The 25,918-nt window shown below is 37.9% G+C and overlaps 1 protein-coding gene across 2 annotated transcripts in view; it reads left to right on the top strand.

Moving 5' to 3' along the window:
- The window catches only part of smad1 (SMAD family member 1), a 121,216-nt gene that overhangs the window by 32,888 nt on the left and 62,410 nt on the right, over window positions 1-25,918 (top strand). For both annotated transcript variants that reach the window (XM_028802726.2, XM_028802727.2), the window contains one exon: window positions 24,462-25,035. In XM_028802726.2, coding sequence (XP_028658559.1) covers window positions 24,636-25,035 — 400 coding nt within the window. In that variant the 5' untranslated portion in view covers window positions 24,462-24,635. The remainder of the gene's footprint in view (window positions 1-24,461; window positions 25,036-25,918) is intronic.

Below are 25,918 nucleotides of genomic sequence, written 5' to 3'. Positions count from 1 at the left end.
ATATTTTATGTTTTTGTCTGGTCAACTTCATTTGTTAATATGCATCCATTCCTGCATTTCAGGCCTTCACTTCATTCCAAAAAAATAAATTTAAGAATCACTGTTTTTAAATTTGTTTTTCTTATTTGTGTTTTCCAACCCATCCCAACTTTTTCTGATTTGGGGTTGTATTTTCTCATCTCTTGTGTTTATCTCCAGCACTCAATACACAGACACAGTATTTCTGGCAGATTTTTCACATTTATTAAAAGTACAAATTAAGTGAATGTGCTTCTATTTGGGTAAAAGAAAAATACCTCTAATAAAAGCACATATGAAGAAATGTTTTCTTAATATTGTCATTTAACCACTATAAAGCAGTGGAAAATTTCATATACTGTAAAAGTACTGAATAATGAAATAGTTTAAGGTTTGGCAGCCTGGTGCATGCTCTTTACAAGTCACCTGTCAACTACGTCTGTACCGTCATACTTTTTTCCCTTTTCTTCAGGTTATAAAATTGTTGCAGTACCATTGAAAAAAGAGCAGAAAGCTCTGGGCGTGGCATCTGAACTGAAAATTCACATTGCAGCTGTTATGTTAAATAACTGAGCACTGTTTGTGTCAGTCCAAATGCGTGTGTTGTTTAATTATTTAACTTAGAGTAACACTGTAGGCAACCTTAAAGGAATACTCCCCTAAAATGATTTTCTTTTTGTTACCTAGCCCATGTACTTTGTAGTGGTGGCTGAGGAGATTTTAATTTCATGTTTTCATGTGGAATGCTGAGAGGGAAGTTAATTAACTAACCAAAGTCAGTAGTGACCAGACCTATACAAAAGCAAACAATTACAAAAATGTCTTTGAAAAGAAAAAAAAAAAAAATTTTATTCCCAAAATTATCACAGGAGACCTAAAGACTCACGAGAGTGACTTATTGAATTAAAGGCAGGACTCTTGACCAATGAATGACTGGGAGAGGCATGACTTCAAACCAAAAGGTGTTTTTAACATTTTTTGCCGTTTTACGGTGCTGGTCACTATTGACTACTGTTTTGTCTTGCTGCTGGAAATGTTCTAGCAATCTGTAGTAGCCAGTGTGTTACTCTACACCATGACCTCCTGTAGAATCAACCTGAGCTCAAAAGAAGCGTGATGTCGGAACAAGCTTGGACATACTGGAAGCTGTTGTGCAAAAGATAAGGGCAAAAGTGGAATCCCATCATGAAAATCCCCTCCATCCCCTTGAGGAGTCGCTCTCTTTTAGCCACAGAGTAATAAGAATAGTCTCTGGGAGTCTTTCTTGCCAGCTGCTGTCAGAAAATCCCATGCTTTCACCTGATGTATGTGTTAAATTGATTTTTAGTTATTTATTTACTTAGCAATTTACTTATCGATTTGATTTATTTATATATATATATATATATATATATATATATATATATATATATATATATATATATATATAAATGTCACTGCTGCTGTATGCATCTTCGGATTAGTAAAGTTTATCTAATATAAAACTTTTCTCTCCTGTTTGAAAACATGATTTTAGAAGTCCTTGGCCAGCAGTTCAAAGTACACGGGGAAGTAATAAATAAATGTATGTAATATTTGGGTGGAGTTCTCCCTTAAGCTATTTGATTGAAGCCATGCCATTATAATAGAGTAGCACTGAATGCTGACTTTTAAAAAATTTTAAAGATTTTTTTCACACAAGTGAAAGTTTCATTTTAGATATTTTAAATGACAAAATGTAATAGCGCCTTTAGTGCCTTTCCAAAAAGTGAAAGACAAGACTCTGATTTACAGTACTTTTTAATATCTAAAGGTGTAGTAGAGAATGTGGTTTTAAATAAGTAAGAATGCATCCTTCCATTTTCAGTTCTAGCCTAACTGTTACTTCAGCTTTCATTTATCATGTTGACTTTTTTTTATGTGCCAACTTATTTTACTAGAGAAATGACTGTTAATAGATTTATGATCTTTTTTTAGGTTTAGAAGTTAAGTACCAAAATATCAGCACCTTATCAAGAACTTTGCTACATGTACTCTTTACCATCTCACCTTTACTCAACTGCTTTCTGTAATTCTCTTATGTCCTTTTTCAATGAGAAAATCCAAAGGATACATCAGCACCTTGGTCCAGAGCCTCTCTGTATTCTTTCTGAACTACACTCGCCTATTCACTCTTTTCTTTCCAGCTTCCCACTTCCTCTGAAATCTCAGATCTCCTCTGTAAATCTAAGTTATCTACTTGTCAGCTGGACCTCCTGCCTAGAGTTCTGGTTAAAGCCTGCCTCCCATCTTTAGTCCCTCTCATTTCTGCCATCATTCACTCTTCTCTTACTACTGGTATTATTCCCTAATCTTTTAAAACTGCTGCTATAACCCCAATACTGAAAAAACCTGGTGCTGATCCTACTGATTTCAATCATTTTCACCCGATTTCTAATTTGCCCTTTATTTGTAAAATTCTTGAAAAAATAGCAGCTATCCAACTTCACACCCACTTATCTCATCTCATAATAATCTATATGAAAAGTTCCAGTCTGGTTTTCACCCTCTTCATAGTACAGAAATGGCACTTGTTAAAATTACCAATGACCTCCTTATGGCTGCTGACTCCGGTCTAATTACTATTCTCATCCTCCTTGATATGAGTGAGGCCTTTGATACTATTTGTCATACCACTCTCCTAAATAGATTATCTTTGATTGGCATTACTCACACTCCACCTGATTGGTTTAGATCCTACCTCTCAGGCCACACTTAGTTCATACAGCTTAAAACCTTCACATCCCAACCCACCGCTGTTACTTCAGGTGTGCCCCAGGGCTTATTAGGGAGACCAAAGAGGAATGGAGCCGCCTCTTTTTATTATTTACCTTCTTTCCTTTGGGAAAATTTTTCGTAAATATAACATTAATTTTCACTGTTATGCTGATGACACCCAGCTCTACCTTGCTAGTAAACCCATCTCCTCTTTTCCATCACCTTCGCTTATTGACTGCATTGCTGAAATTAAATCCTGGTTTTCCTCGAATTTTCTTAAACAGTGACAAAACTGAGGTTCTCCTCATTGGTTCAAAATCATCATTATCCAAAAACAATAATCTTTCTCTTACTGTTGATAACTCTGTTGTTTCCCCATCATCTCAGGTCAAGAGTCTGGGTGTCATCCTCGACAGTACGCTATCTTTCCAATTTCACATTAATAACATCACCCGGTCTGCTTACTTCCACCTACGTAATATTAATCACATTCACCCCTCCCTCACTCCTCATACCACTGCCATTCATGTTCATAGTCTTGTCACTTCTCGGCTGTACTACTGCAATCCATTCCTCTTTGGTCTCCCTAATAAATCTCTCAAATCTCATTTGTATTAATTTATTTCATGGTTTTCAAGGTAAGTCACTCATTAGGATTTTCAGCTTCATTCATTTAAATTTGGAATTGAGTTAAATTTTATTTTTATATACTGCATTTTTCATGCACAAGCTCAAAAGTTGCAACACACATTAATCATTAAAATAAAGGTTTGCAGAACAGTCTCCCAGACGTACTCTTCTACCTTATGAGTAGTGAGTAGTACCTGTTATTTAAAAAGAAAAGTTCATGGTTAAACTTGCTATTAGGAGTGGACACAAATAAACACACAATTAAATACCTGATCTCCCAAAGCACCACCGACCAAAATGGTTCAGGTTATTGTTGGAATTCATGACAAAGCATTTCTTCCAAAGTGTGTAACAATAGTTCATAGTAGATAATGCCACCAATGCCAGTACCTGTATTGTATTCATTCTTAAAGTGGTTCAGAATAATAGAATGAAGCCTGGGAAAGAGTCTCATCAGATAGTTTTGCTCTAAGAAGCCTCAAAAAGTGTCTCTAGTCTTTCTAGCCAGAAGGTGATATTGCAGTATGTAACTTCTAGTTGTAGGGTATGTCTGACTTGCCGACCTGTTTGTTGATTTTGTTGTTGGACCATGCAAAAGAAAAATCAGTGGGCATGTCAGATTAAGTTAATGCGTGATGACTTTCCAGCACAGTTGTGCTCACCCTGTTTGACAGACCCACCTCTACAGCTAAAGACAAAATCGAACATATTTCATTTTGTTGGGGTGAATCGTAGACTAGTCGGAGTGAGTTGCTGAGCATGCCACACATACTAGACAGGCCTACAAAGAAGATTGCCTCCAAGCTGCAAAGATTATCTAGATGAAGGCTATGACTAAAAACGACTGGTAAAGTCGTATAATGTGACATGGCCTTATGCAGAAGCGTCAAGTAGACGATATTTGTCGGGTTGCATGTATTTGTTGATCACATACAGTTTGAGAAGACTGACTTTGTTAAACAGGCTCTCTGTTCAAGTCATAGGCCCACTGATGTCCCAAAGTTTGTTTGGGAATGATGGTTGCTGTTGTCTTTTTTTTTGGTATTTTATGTGTTAATCTTTTAATATAGAACCTTCGTCTTACTAGATTGCATTGGTTGGTGATACGTTAACCTTAACAGTGGCCTTTTTGTGTTTGTTGGGACAAAATGTATTTTTTGCATACAGTGAAAAAGTATTCCTCTTGTTTTGTTTCTGATCTCCAAACACATTTAGTATAATACAGAAGACAATCTGAGTGTAAACAATACAAATTTGAAATGATCATTTGATTTACTGAAAGAAAATTGTTCACCAATACCTGTATCACCTATGTGAAAAATTGCCTCTTTCCACTCGGTTGACTAATGCACCAAATTTATATGATAATGGGTTAAATTAGACTAGATTTACCCAAGCTTGATGGCTGCAAGCCCTATTAAATCTAATCATCATGTTACTGGAACTATTTAAGTGAAGTTGGCTAAAAGGTCTCATTAACCAGCACACCATGCCTTGAAAGAAAGTTACTGAAATGTTTCAGCCACAAAAGGGTAACAAAGCCATCTCAGAAAACCCTAGGACTCAATTGAACCACTGTGAGAACCATCAGTGTTTCAATGGGGAAAACTTTGAACAGCGGTAAGTCTATTCCGGAGTGGTAGATCTAGCAAAATTACTCCAAGAGTGCATAGTCAATTCATCAGGGAAGACACAGTGGAGCTCAATCAAACATCAAAGGAACTGCAGACCTCCCTGTGCTAAGTTTAGTCGGCATGGGACAATTGCAAGGCGAAAATCAGTGCGAAACAAGGAACAAAGTCTGGTCTGGCATTTGCCAAAAAAACACCTTATCACCAACGCGTATATGTTAAAGTTCATTTGACTGGTAAGTCAATTTTTGGAACACATGGGTTTTGTTAAATCTGGTGTAAGCTAACACAGCTTCCCATTTTAAGATTGTACCCCATAGTTAAACATGGTGATGGTGTGGGGATGCTTTGCTGCTTCTTAGCCTGGATGACTTGCCATAACTTAGTGAAGCATGAGTTCAGAAAGTACTAAGGGAGAATGCCCGGTCATATGTCCATGATCTGAAGCTTAGTCACAATTGGGTTATTGGGTTATGCAGCAGGCCAGCAATCTGAAGCATGAGGAAGTCCACCTCTAAGGCCAAAATAAAAAAAAAAAATTAAGGTTTTGTAGTCAAGTCAAAGTTCTGACTTTATCCCCATTGAAACGCTGGGGCAGGACCTTAAATGGGCTGTTCGTAGTCGAAAACCCTCTAATATGGCTGAATTAAAACAATTCTTTGCAGAAGAGTGGGACAACAGGTCTCCACAGTGATGCCAAAAGACTGAAGTCTTTTATTGCAGTTGTTTCTGATGAAGGCAATGCCATTTTCATATGTTAAAGGTTTTGGTGAACTTTCAAAGAATCAAAACATTATTTTAAAACTGTGTGCTGAGTTTACTCGGGTTGTCTTTTGTATTCTACAAAAAGAATACAATACAATACGATCAGAAACAATTATGAATAAGCAGAAATCAGGAAGGCAAATACTTTTTCATGGCACTGTAAAGATATATTTCAGCAGCATTTACAAAGATTTTACTCTATTGTGGGTGGTGCAGAATGCTTAAGGGAAAGGGTCACAATATTGTAATTTTGTATTGTAAGTTTTAGATGTAGAAGTGGTGCACTCCAAGTACTTGAAGGTCCACATCAGTGACAAGTCAGACTATATGGATTATGGAACTATGTAAGAATGGACAGTGTAGGCTCTTTTTCTGTTAAGAGACTGTGTTCCTTTAATGTGGGAAGTGACATCCTTCACCTCTTCTACAACTCTGTGATGGCTGGTGTGGTGTAGTGTGCTGGGCTGGTAACATCACATCAAGAGAGGCCCACCAAATCAACAGGTTAATTGAAAGAGCAGGCTCGGTTATGGTACACACTCTGGACCCTGTGGAGATAGTAGTGAAGGAGAGAATTAAAACAAAGCTGTGTGCCATTATGAAAATTGTTGCATATCCTCTCTCTGTAATGCACCAACGCCAAGTACTTTCAGCCATCGAATCATTCAGCAGAAGTGTGTTTAATGCGACTGAGGCTTCTTTATATCAAGCGCCTCACTGGGGGTGGGGCTGCCAAGTCATAAGTTTTCTTTTCAGTCACTCTGTTGTGTGTTCGGGCCATAGTGTTTGAGTGTGTGTATGTATTTATCTCTTTATAGTGGAAATTGAAAAGAATCACCCCCCTTTGCAAATTTTCACATTTTCATATTTGGACAAAAAGCATTGAGTAAATAAAGCTAAAAAATTGCGTTTTAGGGTGTGAAACAAAGCAACAAAATGTGAATATTTTCAAAGGGTGTATTTCTTTTCTATACTCACTGTATTTATTTAAAAAGCATCTTTAAAAAGCCAAATTTTCCTCCTAGGGACAAATTAAGTTCTATCTATGTAAAGATGCAGGTTTGAGATGAAATCCATTTTACATAGACCAAACAGTTAAGGTTTTGAGTGAATTGGGTTTTCTTACAGTTAATGATTTTCCTTTTGTAAGATTTGTCCATCAGTCTTATTTGTAGGAAGTTTTAAATTTCTTTTGAGTTCTTCTCTGAAGAGAACATTTTTAAACACTCATATAGCAGTTGTTGCCATTCCTGTAAGTTCTTAGAATGCACCAACTTAGAATATAGAAAAGCTGTAATTCTATTGTAGAACTCCATCCACTAACCAAACCACATTCTCAGGCCATGCATTGAATGCTTTTTTAATATATTGATTCAGTTTTATGCAAATCTTCTGTGAGAATTTTTTGTTCAAACACAATGACCAAATTTTATTTTTTCATTAGCCTGTCTGCTTATTTAGTGCTGCACTTTACAGTCTTACAAATTTCGAGGTGCACTTTTTTGGTAAATAATTTGTCCGTTATGTTTCTGTCCATTTAAAGTTGCGCATTTAGATTTTTTTTTCTATGTTGTAACTAGGAGTGTTTTTTCTTCACTCATTCATCTTTAAACTTGTACGTTTTACTGTGTAAGTTAACCGCACAACATTTGTTTTCCACTTTTTTCCAATACTTCTTTGAAAAAAATATTTACCTGAAAGGGTTAAGTGCTTGTACTTGTTAAATTTTGCTTGTACAAGGAAACTGCCAGTAGTTTGCTTTCCACTTGATTGTCTCAGTGGCAGTGTGGCCACCCAGTTCCTGTAGTCCACCTGTAGAGAGCTATAAACTGATCATGCAGGAAATGATGTTTTACAGCAATAAAAAGAAATAAATTCCGTGATCTTCCCAGAGGATTTCAACAACAATGTGGAAAGCAGCCTAGGACCTGCTGCTGGCCACTTGAAGGATATCTTGTCTAAAGATGTTTCCTTTGATGCTAGAGTTGGATAGGTTTGTGTTTCCGTTACAGAAGGTCCCGATTAAATTTGCAATTAGAGTTGGAGCAGGCGACTAGGTCTAAAAATAGGAGGGGCTTTAAGCTTTCCTGTCCTGATCGTTCCTGATATTCACACAGATGGGAACTGGAGGGGTGGAACCTGGCTTGTGGTGTCTTGTAAACAGCACCTGTTTAAGTTGAGAACTTGAGTATATTTACAGATTTAGTTTCAAAGCAGAGTTTAATTCTTTAAAAAGAAGCATCTATAGAAACTATTTAAAATTAGACTGGGGCCTTTTTCCTCCTGTTCTGATTAATGCTCCTACTTTGTTTTTAAATATGATTCCATGTTAATTGGCACATTGTACAATAGTTTTATGCTCATATCCACGTTTCTGGCTTTATGTCATTTTTGTCCTTATTATTATTTCTCATTAATATCTCATCATGCCCTTACGTTTGTCATCCCTCGTCAACATTTGAAGAATAATAAATATTACAAATGTTTAAAAGAAATGTCTAGGGAGGGTTCTGCTAAATATGAATTTCTTTCAGGGGCCACTGGCTTGGCATTTTATTTATTTTAATATTTTTTCTTTGACAAACTAAACTGATTAGATGAAACTGTACCCAGAAAACATGTAAAGCAAAACATTACTAGAAATGGCCCATTCGTTAAAAAGTATTCAGGTGAGTAATGAACACAGGGAGTAGCACAGAGCAAAATTTTGAAAGGATACTAAAATCTCACTTCCCTTTTGATTTACGCCCTGTCTGCCTTCTTTTCCACTACGTGATATCACCACACTTTTCTCTTACTTTTATTCTCACTCCAGACACTGGCTTCTTTTCAATCCTGCCAGTTGAGTGTTTGTCCACATTCCTTCTGCTGCTATATGCTTCAGGCTTTTGGCATGGAGAGGGTTTTAAAACCTCCTCTTGAAATACTTCCAAGTGTTAGTCTTCTGTTTGCTCTGTTGACACCAGGCTGGAACACCTCTTAACGATTCCTGGTGTCATTGTACCCCTTAACCCTGTGTTGGCTTTAACAAGCCAGATCTTCAAAAGCAGCACCGAGACTGGCTGGTGTTATGTGGTGTTTTATACTATATGCCATCTAGTGGCCAGGAGGTGTTGTGATCTTTGGCATTTCCTTCTTGAACCTGCTCTCTCTTTAAGAATAATCATGCAGCTCTGGAAACCGATGCTGATGCTCCTGTTTGTGTGTGCGTTCCAGCACACTTGGGCACATTTTCAGGTCTTACTGTCCACACATGGTTTCTTTATGTCCCACTGGAATTTAGAAGATTTCTCTTACAGCCACTCTGGCTCTGCCTTTTTTTGGAGACTATGAGACCTAGCTCTACCCTGTACCACCCTTTTGGTGAGTTTGCTAGTCAGGCATTTCTACATAGTAAACATATTGATTTTTTTGTAGTTAACCACTGTTCACTTGGGTTTCATCCTTTATTGATAATGGGCCGGATTGGTGGAGATGGGCCATTCATAACTCTGTCTGAGCTCATGGTTTCATTGCGCTGAAAGTTCATCGGAATTAATTTCTGTGTAGCTTTCTTATTGCCTGTCAGTGGTTAAAATGGTAGGACCACTAATTGGCATTTGTGACAGTCAGTTATAGGAAAGAGTGAGAAAAGATTCACCCATCTCACTTCTGCTCCAAAATAATACCTCTCATATAGTACAGGTTGCAAATGCTTGTGAACAATGCAGACGTTCATAAGCTAAAGTAATGTGAAGCAACTACAGAAGCAAAATGAGATGTTTTATTTGAACACAATAGAAAAAAGTTTTGAATATTAAGAAACAGGCATGACATGACGCATTTAGCCCACGATGCAATTTGGATCATGCTTCTCAATACAACATCCTACAATTTGAAATGTTTATAAAAGAAATGTGATTGCTCTTTTATCATCAGCCAAGTCAGAAGTTTTGTTCTTTATGTAATTCTTTATGTATTATAGTATTTTTTGAGCTTTTGTAAAAAAACAATGTCCTCCTTGGGACAAACAAAGTACAGTCAAATGTCTGTCAAGTGTTACTTATTATAAGACATTAATCAAAACAGTGCAAAATAAATTCAAATAGTGCACATATACACAACATTTAGCATGTTTTTTTGTAAGATTTTTGTTTTTATTAAAACAAACTCTTACATAAGAACATAAAATATTGGCACTCCAGTAACATAAGACGTTTCATGTTATTCAGCACATACAAATAAGAATCACTGTAAATGGGGCATTAACGTTATAAACCTATACTTACAGAAGCACTAAGCCATCCAAATTTAAATGCACGTTTTTGTTTTCTGATTTGACACCAGTTCAGTAATGGCTGTTCTTTTTAATGTTTTGCAAAAAAAAAAAAATGTCAACGCCTTGCATAAACTTGCGACCTTGCCGCTGTGGCAGTATCCCCTGCTGTTGAAAACGCCCACTCACTGGGTACGGACCAGGCAGGGATAGAGAAATGATTTGATCAGAAAAGCATGTATTCAGAATTTGTGGGCTGTCTCTTGCCACAATGCTAGAGCACTGCTGTATATTCACTACTGTATAATTTAATTTACCCCTTTTCTGAATTGGTGAAGGTTGTGTCAATGTCTCAAGCACTTGTTCTCCCATCCAGCGCTACTGAGAGCTGCAGAGGGTTTTAAGTATATCATGGGAACTGTTCCAGTATGGTGAATAGTTTTGCTTTGGCAGCCCCAATAGAGTTTGATGTAATAACATACCTATGGAGGCAGTGGTGCATCTTTGAAACAATCTTGCAAGTCTGAGGATGCAACTCACTAAATTGTGTGTGCAAAACACTTAACTTTCAGTCCAGGCCCACTTTCACATACAGTGATGTCTATATTACGCGACAACAGCTTTTCTCCTTTATCATTATGTGGAAAGTAACGGTTCTGTCGAATTTCACTCGGTTTGATGTGTTATACCACAGTTCTGGCTTTTCTGTCAGATTTTTAATCCCCTGCTTTCCAACAAAAGATGTTTTTGTCTGCCTTTATTACATTTCGGTCATCTGGCAATGTCATCAGGGTTGTGGAGTCAGAAGCAATTATTAGGTAAAAATGTAACAACTGACTAAATGTAAATTATAATGTATAATTGTAATTCTGATTCGATGAAACTATTTTTCCTTCTGTACTTATATAGCTGCTTTTTTAAATTTGTAAGTGTAGCCCTGTGTTCAATGTTACTCAGTGTTTGTAAGCCACATCAAACTTTAACAGGTTAGAGTGCTAAAAAGTGACCTGATAATCATGTAGGCATTGATGAAGTGTGCCTTGTGTATGTTGTGGGCTTTCAATCAAAATAGTAAATATATTAGTCTAATCACAAATAGAAGCATTGGAGTTGAATATTTTATGCATTGACTCCACAGCCTGGAATGTCATCATATATCATTCAAGACATACATTAGCAGTATTTTGTTTTGCAATTTGATGCAACAAAATTTTGTCTCATGCCAAATTAAGAACTATTTCAGTGGTTCAGGATTATTTGAAAATATTCTCTTCAAGACTCTTTTTTGATTTCCCTTAGTTTGTGTATGTGTTCCCAGGTTGGAGTTTAGTGGTCTTCTATTCTAATATTGTGTTTGGTGGATGCAAGCTCACCATTGTGGTTGCCACAGGTTACTTGGACCAGTGGCCCCTGTCTTGTAAACAGCCCCAGGATGTGGTTCAGCAGTTATTTTCTGTGGCCCATTGAACTTGAAGTGAGAAGTTGATAAAGGTTTATCTGTAAGAGAGAGGCTCTGAGTGAATGAGAGGGGCTCTGGGTGAGAAGGGAGTTTGATTTGTGGTATGTACAAGAATTTGCTTTAGGTTTTACTTGCTTCTTTTGTGTTTGGCTTGTATCCTGTATGTGTTTTGTTATCAATAGTGTTTGTGGCTCTTCTCATTTTCCAGATATGAACATACCCTACATAGCACTCTCTTTTCACATTCTATTTTTCGTAGTTTTCAAAACTGAATGGCAGCATCTTGTACTATTTACTATTGTGACCCATTTCTCTTTTCACCCTTGATTCATTAGATATGCAATATCTGCACCTGTAGATTGCAGATCTATAACTGATATTTATGCATATTAGATGTTATATCTACTGACCTAATTCATTTCCCTTCACTGGACCCAGTCATTCATCATTGTGTTGCTTTTCTTTTTGTAATTCAGTAGTAATATTAACTGTTACATTTTTTTTTTCTAATACATTTTCTGTTTCGCAATTTATTCTTTGGGTAATGTATCATAATAAAATTACTTTTCATAACATTTCTCTTTGAATAGGTAGTTGTAGCCAAATACAGTACATTGTGCAAACAAAGCATTAAAACGGCATTCTATCAAGCTTACTTATACGTGCTTCATCACTTCCAGAACTATTGCCTGTTGCTTCTTTTCTGTAGGATATCATTATTGTGGCCTTAATGAACTTGCATTGCTAAAGTTTTCATCTTTTAAAAATGGTGCTTATTTAAATATATGTAAAGGAAAACCGGAGTGTAGTGAGTAATGCCATGCCAAATACACCCTGCTTCGTTTCAGAAAAATGCGGCCTTGTATTCTAACCATAGCTGACAGGCTGTTGTTTTCCCCAAATTGTAATGAAACCTTCCATCTGTACTTCAAGAGCCATGTTAATATGCTTGTCATGGTAGTAGGTTATTGACATTTAAATAATAAAGCACTCAAGCTCTTTCCAAACAAACATGGTGATTGTCCTTTTTTAACAAGTTGACTGACACGGTGAAAATCTAAATTTGTTCTGGGTGCTACTGTAAAATCTATGCTAAATAAATATATATTTTTATTTAGCAAAACTAATAATAAAAATAAATTAAAAGAAAAAATCAGAGTTGCTTTCCTAGTTGGCAAATAGAACAGAAAATTCTTTGTGCATGCCCACTGTGTGATAACTCTGCTGCGTCTTAACAAGTTAGATCTTGCGTAGCTGCAATCGCCTAATGCACTTTCTATTTGAACTGCGTACTGGTGAAATGGTAATCCTTGTGATAAATGCAGATGGTTGTGGTTCTACATATGTAAATTTATTTTTTGTGGAAAATTACATTTTATCCAAAATATGACAAGAAATAAAAAAAGAAACCAACTGAAAGGGAAATATTCTGTTCTGTAATGCAACAGTGACTTTTTCATTCTTATTTATCACTATCCTATGAACATTTTCATATCTTGGCGCTGCAGCTCCTGAGGCATTTTACATGTATGTGTAGATCACCCACTACTAGTTAAAACTCATTTAGCAGTTAACATTTTAAATATTAATGTCCTAGCAAAAGAATACTAACTACAAAACTGCAAGCTAATGAAAATGGAGAATTAGCAACTTTATGAATGTTGATTGGGCTTTAGGACATGAGACACAAAAGGTACATATTCTGCAACAGAATATCAACAAGGGATGTAAAGTATGTGTAGCAAAATTTTTCTTCCTGCATACAGGCATTTCATGAGCTTTATGAAATGACTGAATAAAAATTAGGATGAATGGTCAGGCTTAAGGGAATCTCACTGTTGTATGTCTTTTTTTTTTTTTTAGTTCTTCATTTATAATCAATAATGTTATTTTGTATGTTGTGTCAGAAGTTGTCATGAATGTAATTTTCATTTTGAAAATGTAAGTTGATCAATTAATGAATTTTGGTAATATTTTAATTACTGAAACTACTTTAATTTACTGACTGTGTATAAACTAAAATTTAGTTTTGAGTCCCTAATCAGATGTAAGTGCAGCTGTCTAGTTAAAAAAAAAAAAAAAAAAAAAAAAAAAAACGATTTGTCAAACTGATATTTATATTTGTATTTATATTCTCAGTACCAATAAGACAGTGAATGACAATATAAAAGATGCTTGAGAATGTACAGTGTAACCTTTAAGTTGGTGTTGAAAAACTTTACAGCATATAGCAGTGTGGACGAAGTGTGCTGTATGCAAGTATGTAGTTTTACAGGGTCCGGAGCACGTGCTGATAGTGCATTGCTGTACCCACCACGCAACAAACCACCTGGATTGTGACCTAAGTGCAGTGGGTGATGCCTAAGCACCACATGGAACCATGTGATTTCCCCCCACCCCGGTGGCTGGAGTGCCAATCATGCCACCAACCCCCAAGTTTTGTCTAAGTTTAAGGACCTGCTAACAGGGCTGGATGCAGATTAACTTCATACCCAGGACAAAGCAATTTCAGGTTAAGAGCCTTGCTCAAGGACCCAGCACATAGTCACTTCTGGTGTTTTATGGAATTCAAACCAGCAACCTTTCAATTGGTGGTGTAGATCGCTATCCTTAGATCCACCACGCTACCAGTTTTATAGACCTGATGTTATTGTGAATGGTGTCCTCTGCCCCAGTAAATTGCACTTGATTGTGTTTATTTAGCAGGTTGTAGATTGTATCATAGAATCGAAGCTGTCATATGCCTTTGCAGCTTTAGCTGTGCTTAGGCCACAAAGTATGTCATCAAAGAATTCCACATTGAGCAACCAAGATAAACAAATGGTGTGTTTTATTACTGGAATGTTGAGTATTGGCTCCGCTAGCTATTTAACAGCTACAGTTAGTGCAATAAAAGCACTGTGTGTCTTTTGCCTGTATCTTCATATGCATCTCAGTGTATTTGTCTCTAGGAATGTGTGTGTGTGTGTTTATCTATATGCGTGTGTGTTTCTGTGTGTATGTATATGTGTATATATATATATATATATATATATATATATATATATATATAATATAATGTTTAAAACTTGAAGGTACCACTTATGAGAAGGGTATAGAAGTGATAGTGGATTTGTCACTCTACGTCTAGGTAGTGGACAGAAGTGCTCAAGAAGGCTAAATGGACGCTTGGTTATACACTCACTGGCCTCTTTATTAGGTACACCTTTTCAATTGCTTGTTAACACAAATATCTAATTAGCCAGTCACGTGGCAGCAACTCAATGCATTTAGGCATGTAGACGTTGTCAAGTAGATGCCAGAGATCAGAGGAGAATGGCCGGACTGGTTTAAGCTGATAGGAGGGCAGCAAGAACTCAAATTGCCACTTGTTTGAACCGAGATATGCAGCAGAGCTTCCTGAACGCACAACAAATCGAACCTTGAAGCAGATGGGCTACAGCAGCAGGAGACACTCCTGTAGCCTAAGTTGCCTGTTCTTAGCTAACAATTCACATGCGCTCACCAAATTGAACATTAGATGATTGGAAAAATGTTGCCTGGTCTGATGAGTCTTGATTTCTGCTGAAAAATTTGGATGGTAGAGGCAGAATTTGGCATCAACAACATGAAAGCATGGATCTATCCTGCCTTGTATCAACGCTTCAGACTGGTGGTGTAATAGTGTGGCAGATGTTTTCAAGGCACACTTTGGGCCACTTAGTGTTATTATAGTGGTAATGTCACCTTACTATCACCAGTTGAGCATTGTTTAAATGCCACAGCCTATCTGAGTATTTTATGACCGTAGTGTGCCCATCTTCTGATGAGTACTTCCAGCCGGATAAGGTGCCATGTCAAAAAGCTCAGATCATCTCAAACTGGTTTCTTGAACATGGCAATTAGTTCACTGTCCTAAAATGGCCTCCATGGTCACCACTTCTCAATTCAATAGAGCACCTTTAGGATGTGGTGCAACGGCCGATTTACATCATGGATGTACAGCCAAAGAATCTGCAGCAACTGCGTGATGCTATCAAGTCAGTTTGGACCAAAATCCCTGAGGAATGTTTCCAGCACCTTATTGAATCCATGCCACAAAGAATTACTGCAGTTCTGAAGGCTTAAAGGGGCCAACCAGGGACTAGCAAGGTGCACCTAATAAAATAGCCAGTGAGTATATAGTGCTCCTCGTATGTGGCCTCCACATGCTTAAAGCTTTGTAATGCATTAGTAAGGCTTCGCCTGGCATCCTGCATTCAGTTTTGGTCTTTGGGCAACAAAAAGAACATACTGTAGCAGAGCTAGAAAAACCCCAGAGAAGAGCAAATAGGCTGTTTCCAGGAAAGCATGGTATGAACTATGAAGAATGATCAAAGGAGGTTTCAGCTTTTTCAATTTAAGGAAATGGAGGTAAAGAGATGACATGATCAAAATATTTAAAATTATGAAAGGAGTTAGTAGGTGCATCCAAGCCATTAAGTAAAAGCATATGTCATCATATTCTTGTGAAACAATTGTAAATTTAAGGGTTATTTTCCTACAAATATTAGAAAGTTTATTCTGTCTATGGCTCTGTGTGAAGAAAAATTCCTAAGTACTGTATCGGTAAGTAGAACTTTAGGAACCTTCAGAACTTGATGTTATCTGGAGGATTTAGGTGGATAGGATTGGTTAGATCTGTTGGGCTGAATGGCATGAACTCAAAAGATTTTTCTAATGTTCTAAACAGTATTTTGTATTATGGTTTATCTTCTTGATAAACAGTATTGAATCTAAATTTTTGCACTGTTGCTTTTTAAAGATCATATAGTTGTTATAATACATGTGTGCACAAATTTGTAAGACTTTCTCAGAATTCTTATATTTGCTATACATAGACCTTCATTTATTTCGTAACGGTAAGCTAAATCGATCCCTGAATATTTTGTTGTGTTAACTATGTACTGTATTACAGTATCCACTATTCACACAACTTTCTGAGGAGTCATCACTGTCATTGTCAACATCATTTTCTGTTTTCATATCGTCAAAAACCAACTCCACCCACATCGGCTTTGATATTCCTGTTTGTGAGTTCATTCTTCCAGTCATCCTAGGCCCTCCGTCACCCCTGTTTGAGGTCAAGAGTGCTCTGGAGCAGGTTTTCATCCAGGATGTCTCTGTACATTGCTGCAGTCGCCTTTCCCTTTATCCTGACTAGTCTCCCAGTCCCTGCCATTGAAAAACATCCCCACAGCATGATGCTGCCACCACCATGCTTCACTGTAGGGGTGGTATTGGACTGGTGATGAGCGGTGCCTGGTTTCCTCCAAATGTGACGCCTGGCATTCACACCAAAGAGTTCAATCTTTGTCTCATCAGACCAGAGAATTTTCTTTCTCATGGTCTGAGAGTCCTTCAGGTGCCTTTTGGCAAACTCCGGGCGGGCTGCCATGTGCCTTTTACTAAGGAGTGACTTCCGTCTGGCCACTCTACCATACAGGCCTGATTGGTGGATTGCTGCAGAGATGGTTGTCCTTCTGGAAGGTTCTCCTCTCTCCACAGAGGACCTCTGGAGCTCTGACAGAGTGACCATCGGGTTCTTGGTCACCTCCCTGACTAAGGCCCTTCTCCCCCGATCGCTCAGTTTAGATGGCTGGCCAGCTCTAGGAAGAGTCCTGGTGGTTTTGAACTTCTTCCACTTACGGATGATGGAGGCCACTGTGCTCATTGGGACATTCAAAACAGCAGAAATTTTTCTGTAACCTTCTCCAGATTTGTGCCTCGAGACAATCCTGTCTCGGAGGTCTACAGACAATTCCTTTGACTTCATGCTTGGTTTGTGCTCTGACATGAACTGTCAACTGTGGGACCTTCTATAGACAGGTGTGTGCCTTTCCAAATCATGTCCAATCAACTGAATTTACCACAGGTGGACTCCAATGAAGCTGCAGAAACATCTCAAGGATGATCAGGGGAAACAGGATGCACCTGAGCTCAATTTTGAGCATCATGGCAAAGGCTGTGAATACTTATGTACATGTGCTTTCTCAATTTTTTTATTTTTAATAAATCTGCAAAAATCTCAAGTAAACTTTTTTCACGTTGTCATTATGGGGTGTTGTGTGTAGAATTCTGAGGAAAAAAATGAATTTAATCCATTTTGGAATAAGGCTGTAACATAACAAAATGTGGAAAAAGTGATGCACAGTGAATACTTTCCGGATGCACTGTATATATAGATATATCTATATATAATAGTTTTTATTTACAAAAAGTGTGCCACCACACCAGAAAATGTTGGGAAACGCTGCTCTGCAGCTTTGCTGATATCGCCCTCTTTCCTCTTGGATGGTGTCTTATTGCAAATTCTTCAGTGTTAATTTGACTGCTTAAATCTAGGAGACAACGTTCATATGTTCACATTTGCAGAATTATTGAGCCCAGTTAACACTCGATGCAACTGTGCACCATCCACTTCACAGCTGCTCTTTTCTAAGTATGCAAGTAGTAAAGTAAGGTGGTAGGGGGGGAGGGAATGTGGTGGTCATCTGGTGAAACCTAACCTTTTGAGCAGCTTTAAAAAATAAAATACTCAGCAGCACACGTACTATTTGTCATGAATGAATCCTTGCACTATATTCACTTTCACAGGCTGAAGTGACTTTAAATCCATTTTATTCCTTAATGTGACACAATTCTGAATTTTTTTTTTTTTTTTTTTTTTTTTTTTAAGGTTGTGTGGACACAATCATTTGATCTTTTCAGATCAGATTTGAGCCATGTTCGTTTGTGGTCCCAGATCACATGTATGTCTGGTTTGTGACCATGCAACATAAATGAGAACGGTTAGATTGAAATTCGCGTGTTCATGTTCTTTGCATATACACATGGGCTGAGTGCTTTCATCATCAGCCAGCACTGGCAGTATGGCAAAACAAAAATGGAGGAAAGGTACATCTGTGACTATTGCGGACTCCTTTATCGTACCCACACAACTCTTGGTGCAGTATTGCAAGCAGTAGCTGTGAATATAGCAAAAGTTAGTGGAGTTTTTTTTGCTTTCTGTACCTTACCATGTACAGCTGACAAACTGCCATCCTGCAGAGCAAAATGAGATGGAAGTGTGACACTAGCTACCATCACGTTCATTTTGTCCGTTTTAATACGAGTCATCTCACATATACTGTATAACGTTTTTTGTTTGGTGATGCAGATGACTTGGGCGCATATGTTCTGTTTTGGAGGACAGATGCATTCACATTACAGTTAGATAACAGCAGGTCACTTGAAATTACTAATGTGAACCGTCAGGATAGGTAATTTCTTCTTCTTTTGGCTGCTTCTGTTAGGGTTTGCCACAGTGGATCATCTTTTTCGAAATTTTCCTGTCCCGTCCATCTTGCTCTGTTACACCAGTCACCTTCATGTCTTCTCTCACCACATCCGTAAACCTTCTTACGCCTTCCTCTTGCCTGGTAGCTCTATGCTTAATGTCCTCCTCCCACTTTACCCAGCATCTCTCCTCTACACATGTCCAAACCAACGCAATCTCACCCCTCTGACTTTGTCTTCCAACTACCCAACCTGAGTTGACCCTCTAATGTACTCCTTTCTAATCCTGTCCATCCTCGTCACACTCAATGCAAATCTTAGCATCTTTAACTCTGCTACCTCCAGCTCCATCTCCTGCATTCTGGTCAGTGCCAACATCTCCAGCCCATATAATAAAGCTGGTCTCACTACCGTCCTGTAGACCTTCCCTTTCACTCTTGCTGATACCCGTCTGTCACAAATCACTCCTGTCACTCTTCTCCACCCAATACACCCTGCCTGCACTCTGTTTCACCTCTCTTCCACAATCCCCATTACTCTGTACTGTTGATCCCTAGTATTTAAACTCGTCCACCTTCGCAAACTCTATTCCCTGCATCTTCACCATTCCACTGACCTCCCTCTCATTCACACACATGTATTCTGTCCTATCCTCAACCTGCTTCCTACTATCGCTACAGATCACAATGTCATCAGCAAACATCATAGTCCACGGGGACTCCTGTCTAATCTCGTCTGTCAACCTGTCCATCGCCATTGGGAATAAGAAAGGACTCGGAGCCAATCCCTGATGTAATCCCATCTCCAACTTGAATGCATCTGTCACTCGTACCACAGACCTCACCACTGTCACACTTCCTGTACAACTCTTACGTACTTCTCTGCCACTCCCGACTTCCTCATACAATACCACAGCTCCTCGCGAGGCAGCCCGTCATATGCTTTCTCCAGGTCCACAAAGACGCAATGCAAATCCTTCTGGCCTTCTCTAAACTTCTCCATCAACATTCTCAGAGCAAACATTGCATCTGTGGTGCTCTTTCTTGGCATGAAACCATACTGCAGCTCACTAATCATCACCTCACTTCTTAACCTAGCTTTCACTACTCTTTCCCATATCTTCATGTTGTGGCTCATTAATTTTATTCTCCTGTAGCTACTGCAGTCCTGCACATCCCCCTTATTCTTAAATATTGGCACCAGTACACTTCTTCTCCACTCTTCAGGCATCCTCTCACTTTCCAAGATTCCATTAAACAGTCTAGTTAAAAACTCAACTGCCATCTCTCTGCTTCCATAGGTATGTCATCTGGACCAACGGCCTTTCCATTTTTCATCCTCTTCATAGCTGTCCTTACTTCCTCCTTGCTAATCCGTTGCACTTCCTGATTCACTATCTCCACATCATCCAACCTCTTCTCTCTCGTTCTCTTCATTCATCAGCCTCTCAAAGTACTCTTTCCATTTGCTCATCGGTACATGTCCTTTTCTCCCTACTTAGTGTCCAACCTCTCATACAACTCATCATACTCCTTTTCTTTAGCCTTCGCCACCTCTCTCTTCACCTTGCGCCTTATCTCCTTGTACTCTTGTCTACTTTCTGCATCTCTGACTATCCCACTTCTTCTTGGCCACCCTCTTCCTCTGTATACTCTCCTGTATTTCCTCATTCCACCACCAGGTTTCCTTTTCCTCCTTCCTCTTTCCTGATGTCACGCCAAGCACCCTTCTTGCTGTTACCCTTACTACATCTACTGTACATCATCTACCACCTCCTCCCTAAACTCAACCTTGCAGTCTTCATTTTTCAACTTCCACCATTTGATCCTTGGCTCTGCCCTCACTCTCCCTCTTCTTGATCTCCAACATCATCCTACAGACCACCATCCTATGCTGCTTAACTACACTTTCCCCTGCCATCACTTTGCAGTCTTCAATCTCCTTCAGATTGGCTCTTCTGCATAGGATGTAATCTACCTGTGTGCATCTTCCTCCACTCTTGTACGTCACCCTATGTTCCTCCCTCTTCTTAAAATATGTATTCACCACAGCCATATCCATCCTTTTGGCAAAATCCACTATCCTCTGACCTTCTTCATTCCTCTCCTTGACACCATACCTACCCATCACATCACATCCTCATCTCCACTTTTCCCTCCACCAACATGTCCATTGAAATCTGCTCCAATCACCACTTTCTGTCCCTTGGGTACACTGTTCATCCAACCCACTCCAAAAAACTTCTTTTTCACCCATTGCACACCCAACATTTGGTGCATATGCACTAACAACATTCATCATCCATCACACCTCCAATTTCCAGCTTCATAATCATTACTCTGTCTGACACTCTTTTCACTTCCAAAACACTCTTGACATACTGTTCCTTCAGAACAACTCCTACCCCATTTCTCCTTCCATCCACACCATGATAGAACAATTTGAATCCACATCTGATCCACCTGGCCTTACTCCCCTTCCATTTAGTCTCTTGCACCTTCCTTCTCTCCATCATATCTGGTACCTCTCTCCCCTTACCAGTCATACTGCCAACATTCAAATTTCCTACCCTCAGTTCCACTCTACTTTCCTCCTCTCCTCCTGCCTCCGGACACATCTCCCCCCTCTTCTTCTCCTTCGGCCAACAGTAGCCCAATTTCCGCCAGCACCCTGTTGGCTAACAGTACTGGTGCCGGTCTTTGTTAACCTCTGTCCCTAAAAGTTGATATTGTTTATGCTTGCTTTTAGGCTATTTAAATGTTTTTGTACCTCCTTGGTAATTGGGACTACAGGCATAAAAGCCAAAATGACTATCTTCCCTTTTTATTAGGCTCTTTTAACTTATTGGAAGCTAAAGAAGATTAACTGCTTTTTTATATATATGACTTGTGATTGCATACAGATTTTTTTTTTTTTTTTCAGTTAATGGTATGTTAGCCAAGACTTTCTTGTACTTCCTGATGAAGCACTTATTTTAGGCATGCTTGAACATTTCAGTTTTGTCTCTTCCTTTTATAATTTATTCATCCTTTAATTTCTGTTAAACATAGTTTTCAGGCTATGTCTCTCTGTAAAGTAAGTATTACAAATTGGTGGTGTTTTGAAAGTTAAGATCACATTGTTTTTATAATTTCAAGATGTTTTCTCATATAGTGCCAGTACACTCAGGCCACAGCACATAAATTTGTAGAATTGGCTTTTGTTCTTTAAAGCTCAAAAATCTTGTACTTTTTTTTGTTTTTTATTCTTTGTCTCAGTACAGTGGCACTTAGATGTTAAAACATCATTCTTTATCCCAAGCAATCATCCTGCCCACTGGCTGTAATTTCAGACCATTTTATTTTCAATCTATTTCTAGAGTGCTTTGTTTTGCTTTTATGTTGGCCACACTACCTTCATTTATTATAATAAACACTTTAATTAAAGATGCAAATGGTTTAGTCAGCAGTCTACATACTGTTCAGCAGTACCTTATGTGCATTATTAAGAGGAAACGTGTACCATTTCTAATATGGGTGTTTGCTCATTTGTTTAGTATTACAGTATTTGTTGACCCAAGCAGCACTTATTTCCAGCAAATCTCAGTGTTTCTACAGCCTTGCAGAAAAGCAATTCAAATTCTGTGGCAGTTAGGTTTTATTATTTTGCAGAGCCATCTTGCTAAATATTCCTTAGTAAAGCTTTATGTGTTGTAGTTAGATTGTGCAGAATGGTAAGTTTACTGGTGTAACTTAGACTCACCAGTTCCTCTGATTATGATACTGGCTGATATACTTTAAGAAGATGTGTCTTTGTTATTGCCGTTCTATGCCCTAAGTGGGTGACATTTATCTCATTTTAACCAGACCGGAAAAAGCATATACTACAGTTTTAAGAGACACAGACCCACACTGTTAACAGTAGTAAGTCTGTTACTGTGTTTAAAATAGCCAGAAGACTTCTGTCCTTTATTGTGTTTGAATATGTACATGCTGAAGTCTTAAACAGTGTTGTTTAAACTAACAAATGCTGTTGGTGTGCATACTTTGGTTGCATCTAGTAAAGTGTTCAGGTTTAGGATTCAGGTTTAGTTTTGTATACTTCCTAAAATCATATATTGATGATTTATTATCTGTGTTTGAAACCTTGTTTTACTGTAATTAAAGAGGATTGACTTGTCAGCACACTCTCCCTTTTTCATGTTTAAGATTCAAATTTTTATTCAGTTTTATATACTTCTTAAAGTCCCAAATTGCTGATTTTTATTACATGCATATTTGAAATCTTATTGTACTCTTCTCAACAAGGGTTCATTTTTCAGTGCGCACACACACACCTTTGTCAGTGAATTAATCATTGCATCTTATACCCATGAGCTGCTTCAAATATATTCTCAAATTTGCAGCTTTTATACCTAGATTTGTCTGGCACTTCTCTGTTATTAACGTTTTCTTTTTTTTTGGTGTTGTCTTGTCATCTTTCTTAATACTGTACATAAGTTTAATTTGTTTTGTTAAGCTACAAAGTAAGATTGTGTAAATATTGAAAAAAATAAAAAATCACAAGTACAAGGTAAAGTTTAACTCATTAACAGTTAAATGTACATCTTTGGTGCGGAAGTATAATCTGTGCTAAAATAAATCTGATTTGTTTTTTTTAATAGAATTTAAATTTAGTTACATTTTTGTTTTCTAAATGTACTATTTTGTTCCTTATTTACATCCTTATTAGAAGTTTATACAAGAGTGTATAGTAGTTTGTTTAAATTGAGGCGTGCATGTAAATGTTTTATGATTTTTGTCATTGCCTTTTAAGTTTTGAGCCATCCATCCATACATCCATACAAACACATAAGTCAGTCCAATAGTAGACTTGCTTCCAAATTGTTTCTCGTGTATACAGTGAAATGTTTACTTTCATGTCTCACAAGTAGTTGTTCCTACCTTTTCTTCTGTGCTGCCAGGAGAAGCCTTGTCAAGTCAAGTCAACTTTATTTATAAAGCACTTTACATACAACAGCCGCTGACCAAATCTCCTACTATGCTTAGAAAATTGATGAATGGATGATTACTGTTTATGCTGGGAGAATATTTAGTAACAGCGACTCCATCTTCCTTCCAGTGCAGTTCATTTCTTACAGATAAATAAGAGTAGAGAACAAATCCAGTTGAGGTATTAGTGTGAAAGGACATTACCAAGTAGATTAAGTTTTAAAATGGGAGTTTTTTTGTTTATATTTCATTTGGACACTTTTTGTCAATTGAATTTGGTTCAGGTAGTTTAATACTATTTCTTCATTTTGCAAGTATCATCTAGCTGTATCTACTAGAGTACCTCTTCACCCTTTGTTAGTCATCTTCAGAGTGTATGACAAAATCGTGTCATTTCATACACATTTCCTCAGGGTTAATAATAATAATTCATTACATTTATATAGCGCTTTTCTCAGTTCTCAAAGCGCTATCCACACAGGGAGGAACCGGGAAGCGAACCCACAATCTTCCACAGTCTCCTTACTGCAAAGCAGCAGCACTACCACTGCACCACCTGTGAGGGTTGAGTCATTCTCTGTGCGACAGATGTTTTACTGATACTTATGAGCTTTGACATATTTAGCCACTACACTTTATCACCTTAAAGCAATTTGTGCCCCATCTGGGTCTTTCTAAAGTTTTTCTTTTTCTCTTTTCAGTTGCTTGATGGACAAGATAAAGGAATATATCTGCTTGGTGCACACAATTCTGACTCTGACCTTCTGAAGGAAGAACTGTTTTTTTCCTGCTCTTAGTTTCCCTTCTCTCCATCTGCAAAAGTTGGATACTTCAGCAGGAAATAAATCTTTAATCTCAAACCAATATATAAGACAATGAACGTAACCAGCTTGTTCTCCTTCACCAGTCCAGCAGTAAAACGTCTTTTGGGTTGGAAACAAGGAGATGAGGAGGAGAAATGGGCTGAGAAAGCAGTTGATGCCCTAGTAAAGAAACTAAAGAAGAAAAAAGGAGCAATGGAAGAGCTAGAAAAAGCTCTCAGCTGCCCAGGCCAACCCAGCAGTTGTGTCACTATTCCCCGTTCATTAGATGGCAGGTTACAAGTGTCTCATCGAAAAGGTCTGCCCCATGTCATCTACTGCCGTGTTTGGCGCTGGCCAGACTTGCAGAGCCACCATGAACTGAAACCTCTTGAGTGCTGTGAATACCCATTTGGATCAAAGCAGAAGGAGGTCTGCATCAACCCCTACCACTACAAGCGAGTTGAAAGTCCTGGTAAGTAAGCTTAGTATGGATCTCTTGAATTCAGCAGGTTGATTTTTCAGCAATGGCCTGTGCTGTGTGTGTGTGCAAAAATAACAAACACGTTAACAAGGAAAATTGAATTCTAAAATAATGAAGTTTTCTTACTTAACCGGTTTGTCAGCATACTTAAGGTGATTTTTTTTCAATACTGAAACTTGAGAAATTTTATTAAAGTAAATACAGTTTTAGCTTTGGCACAAGTTCCTACATATTAAAAAACGGGATTATGCATTAGAGATTTGCCTGCTTTTTTTTTTTTTTTTTTTTGTATCAAAAATCTTGAAGTATTGGTACGTAGTAACAAGTAGGAGATCACAGCAAATTTCCAGGAATGGTGTATGATTTTTCAGGAATAGCCTGTTTTAACATATATTCAGTACTCCTTATCAAGATTATTTAGCAATTGGGATTTATCTTAATTTTTTAATCTTGATTTGATGTTGTTTTATGTAACCTAGGTGAATAGGAAGGATACTAAGCTTGTTGAGCTGGATGGCCTGCTCTTGTCACGGTTGTTCTAGTTTTCTTTCTACATAATGGATGAGTTTGAATAAATAGCAAGCTGTATTGATTGCTGGAGTAAAATGTGTACTAAATGTATTGTTTGAGATATCAAATATACGAAGTGAGTGCTGAATCTTTTTAACACAATACTCCTCTACTCATTTACACTCTAGTGCAATGTAGCCTTTGTGATGAGGTGAAAGAGCCTCCTGAAATGGTGTAAATTTCCTTTCACTACATGCAAGAGCAGTTTGTTAGGTTATGTTAAGTTGATAGAAGTATTTTCTTAGTTATGCGACAATGTTTGCCTATGTATTAGTGCATAGTCAATGGGAGGTTCTATTATAAA

Source organism: Erpetoichthys calabaricus, chromosome 5 (genome assembly GCF_900747795.2).
Source record: "Erpetoichthys calabaricus chromosome 5, fErpCal1.3, whole genome shotgun sequence".
Lineage (NCBI taxonomy): Eukaryota > Metazoa > Chordata > Cladistia > Polypteriformes > Polypteridae > Erpetoichthys > Erpetoichthys calabaricus.
Note: the sequence above shows the minus strand (reverse complement) of the source record. Positions and strands in the feature narration are given on the sequence as shown.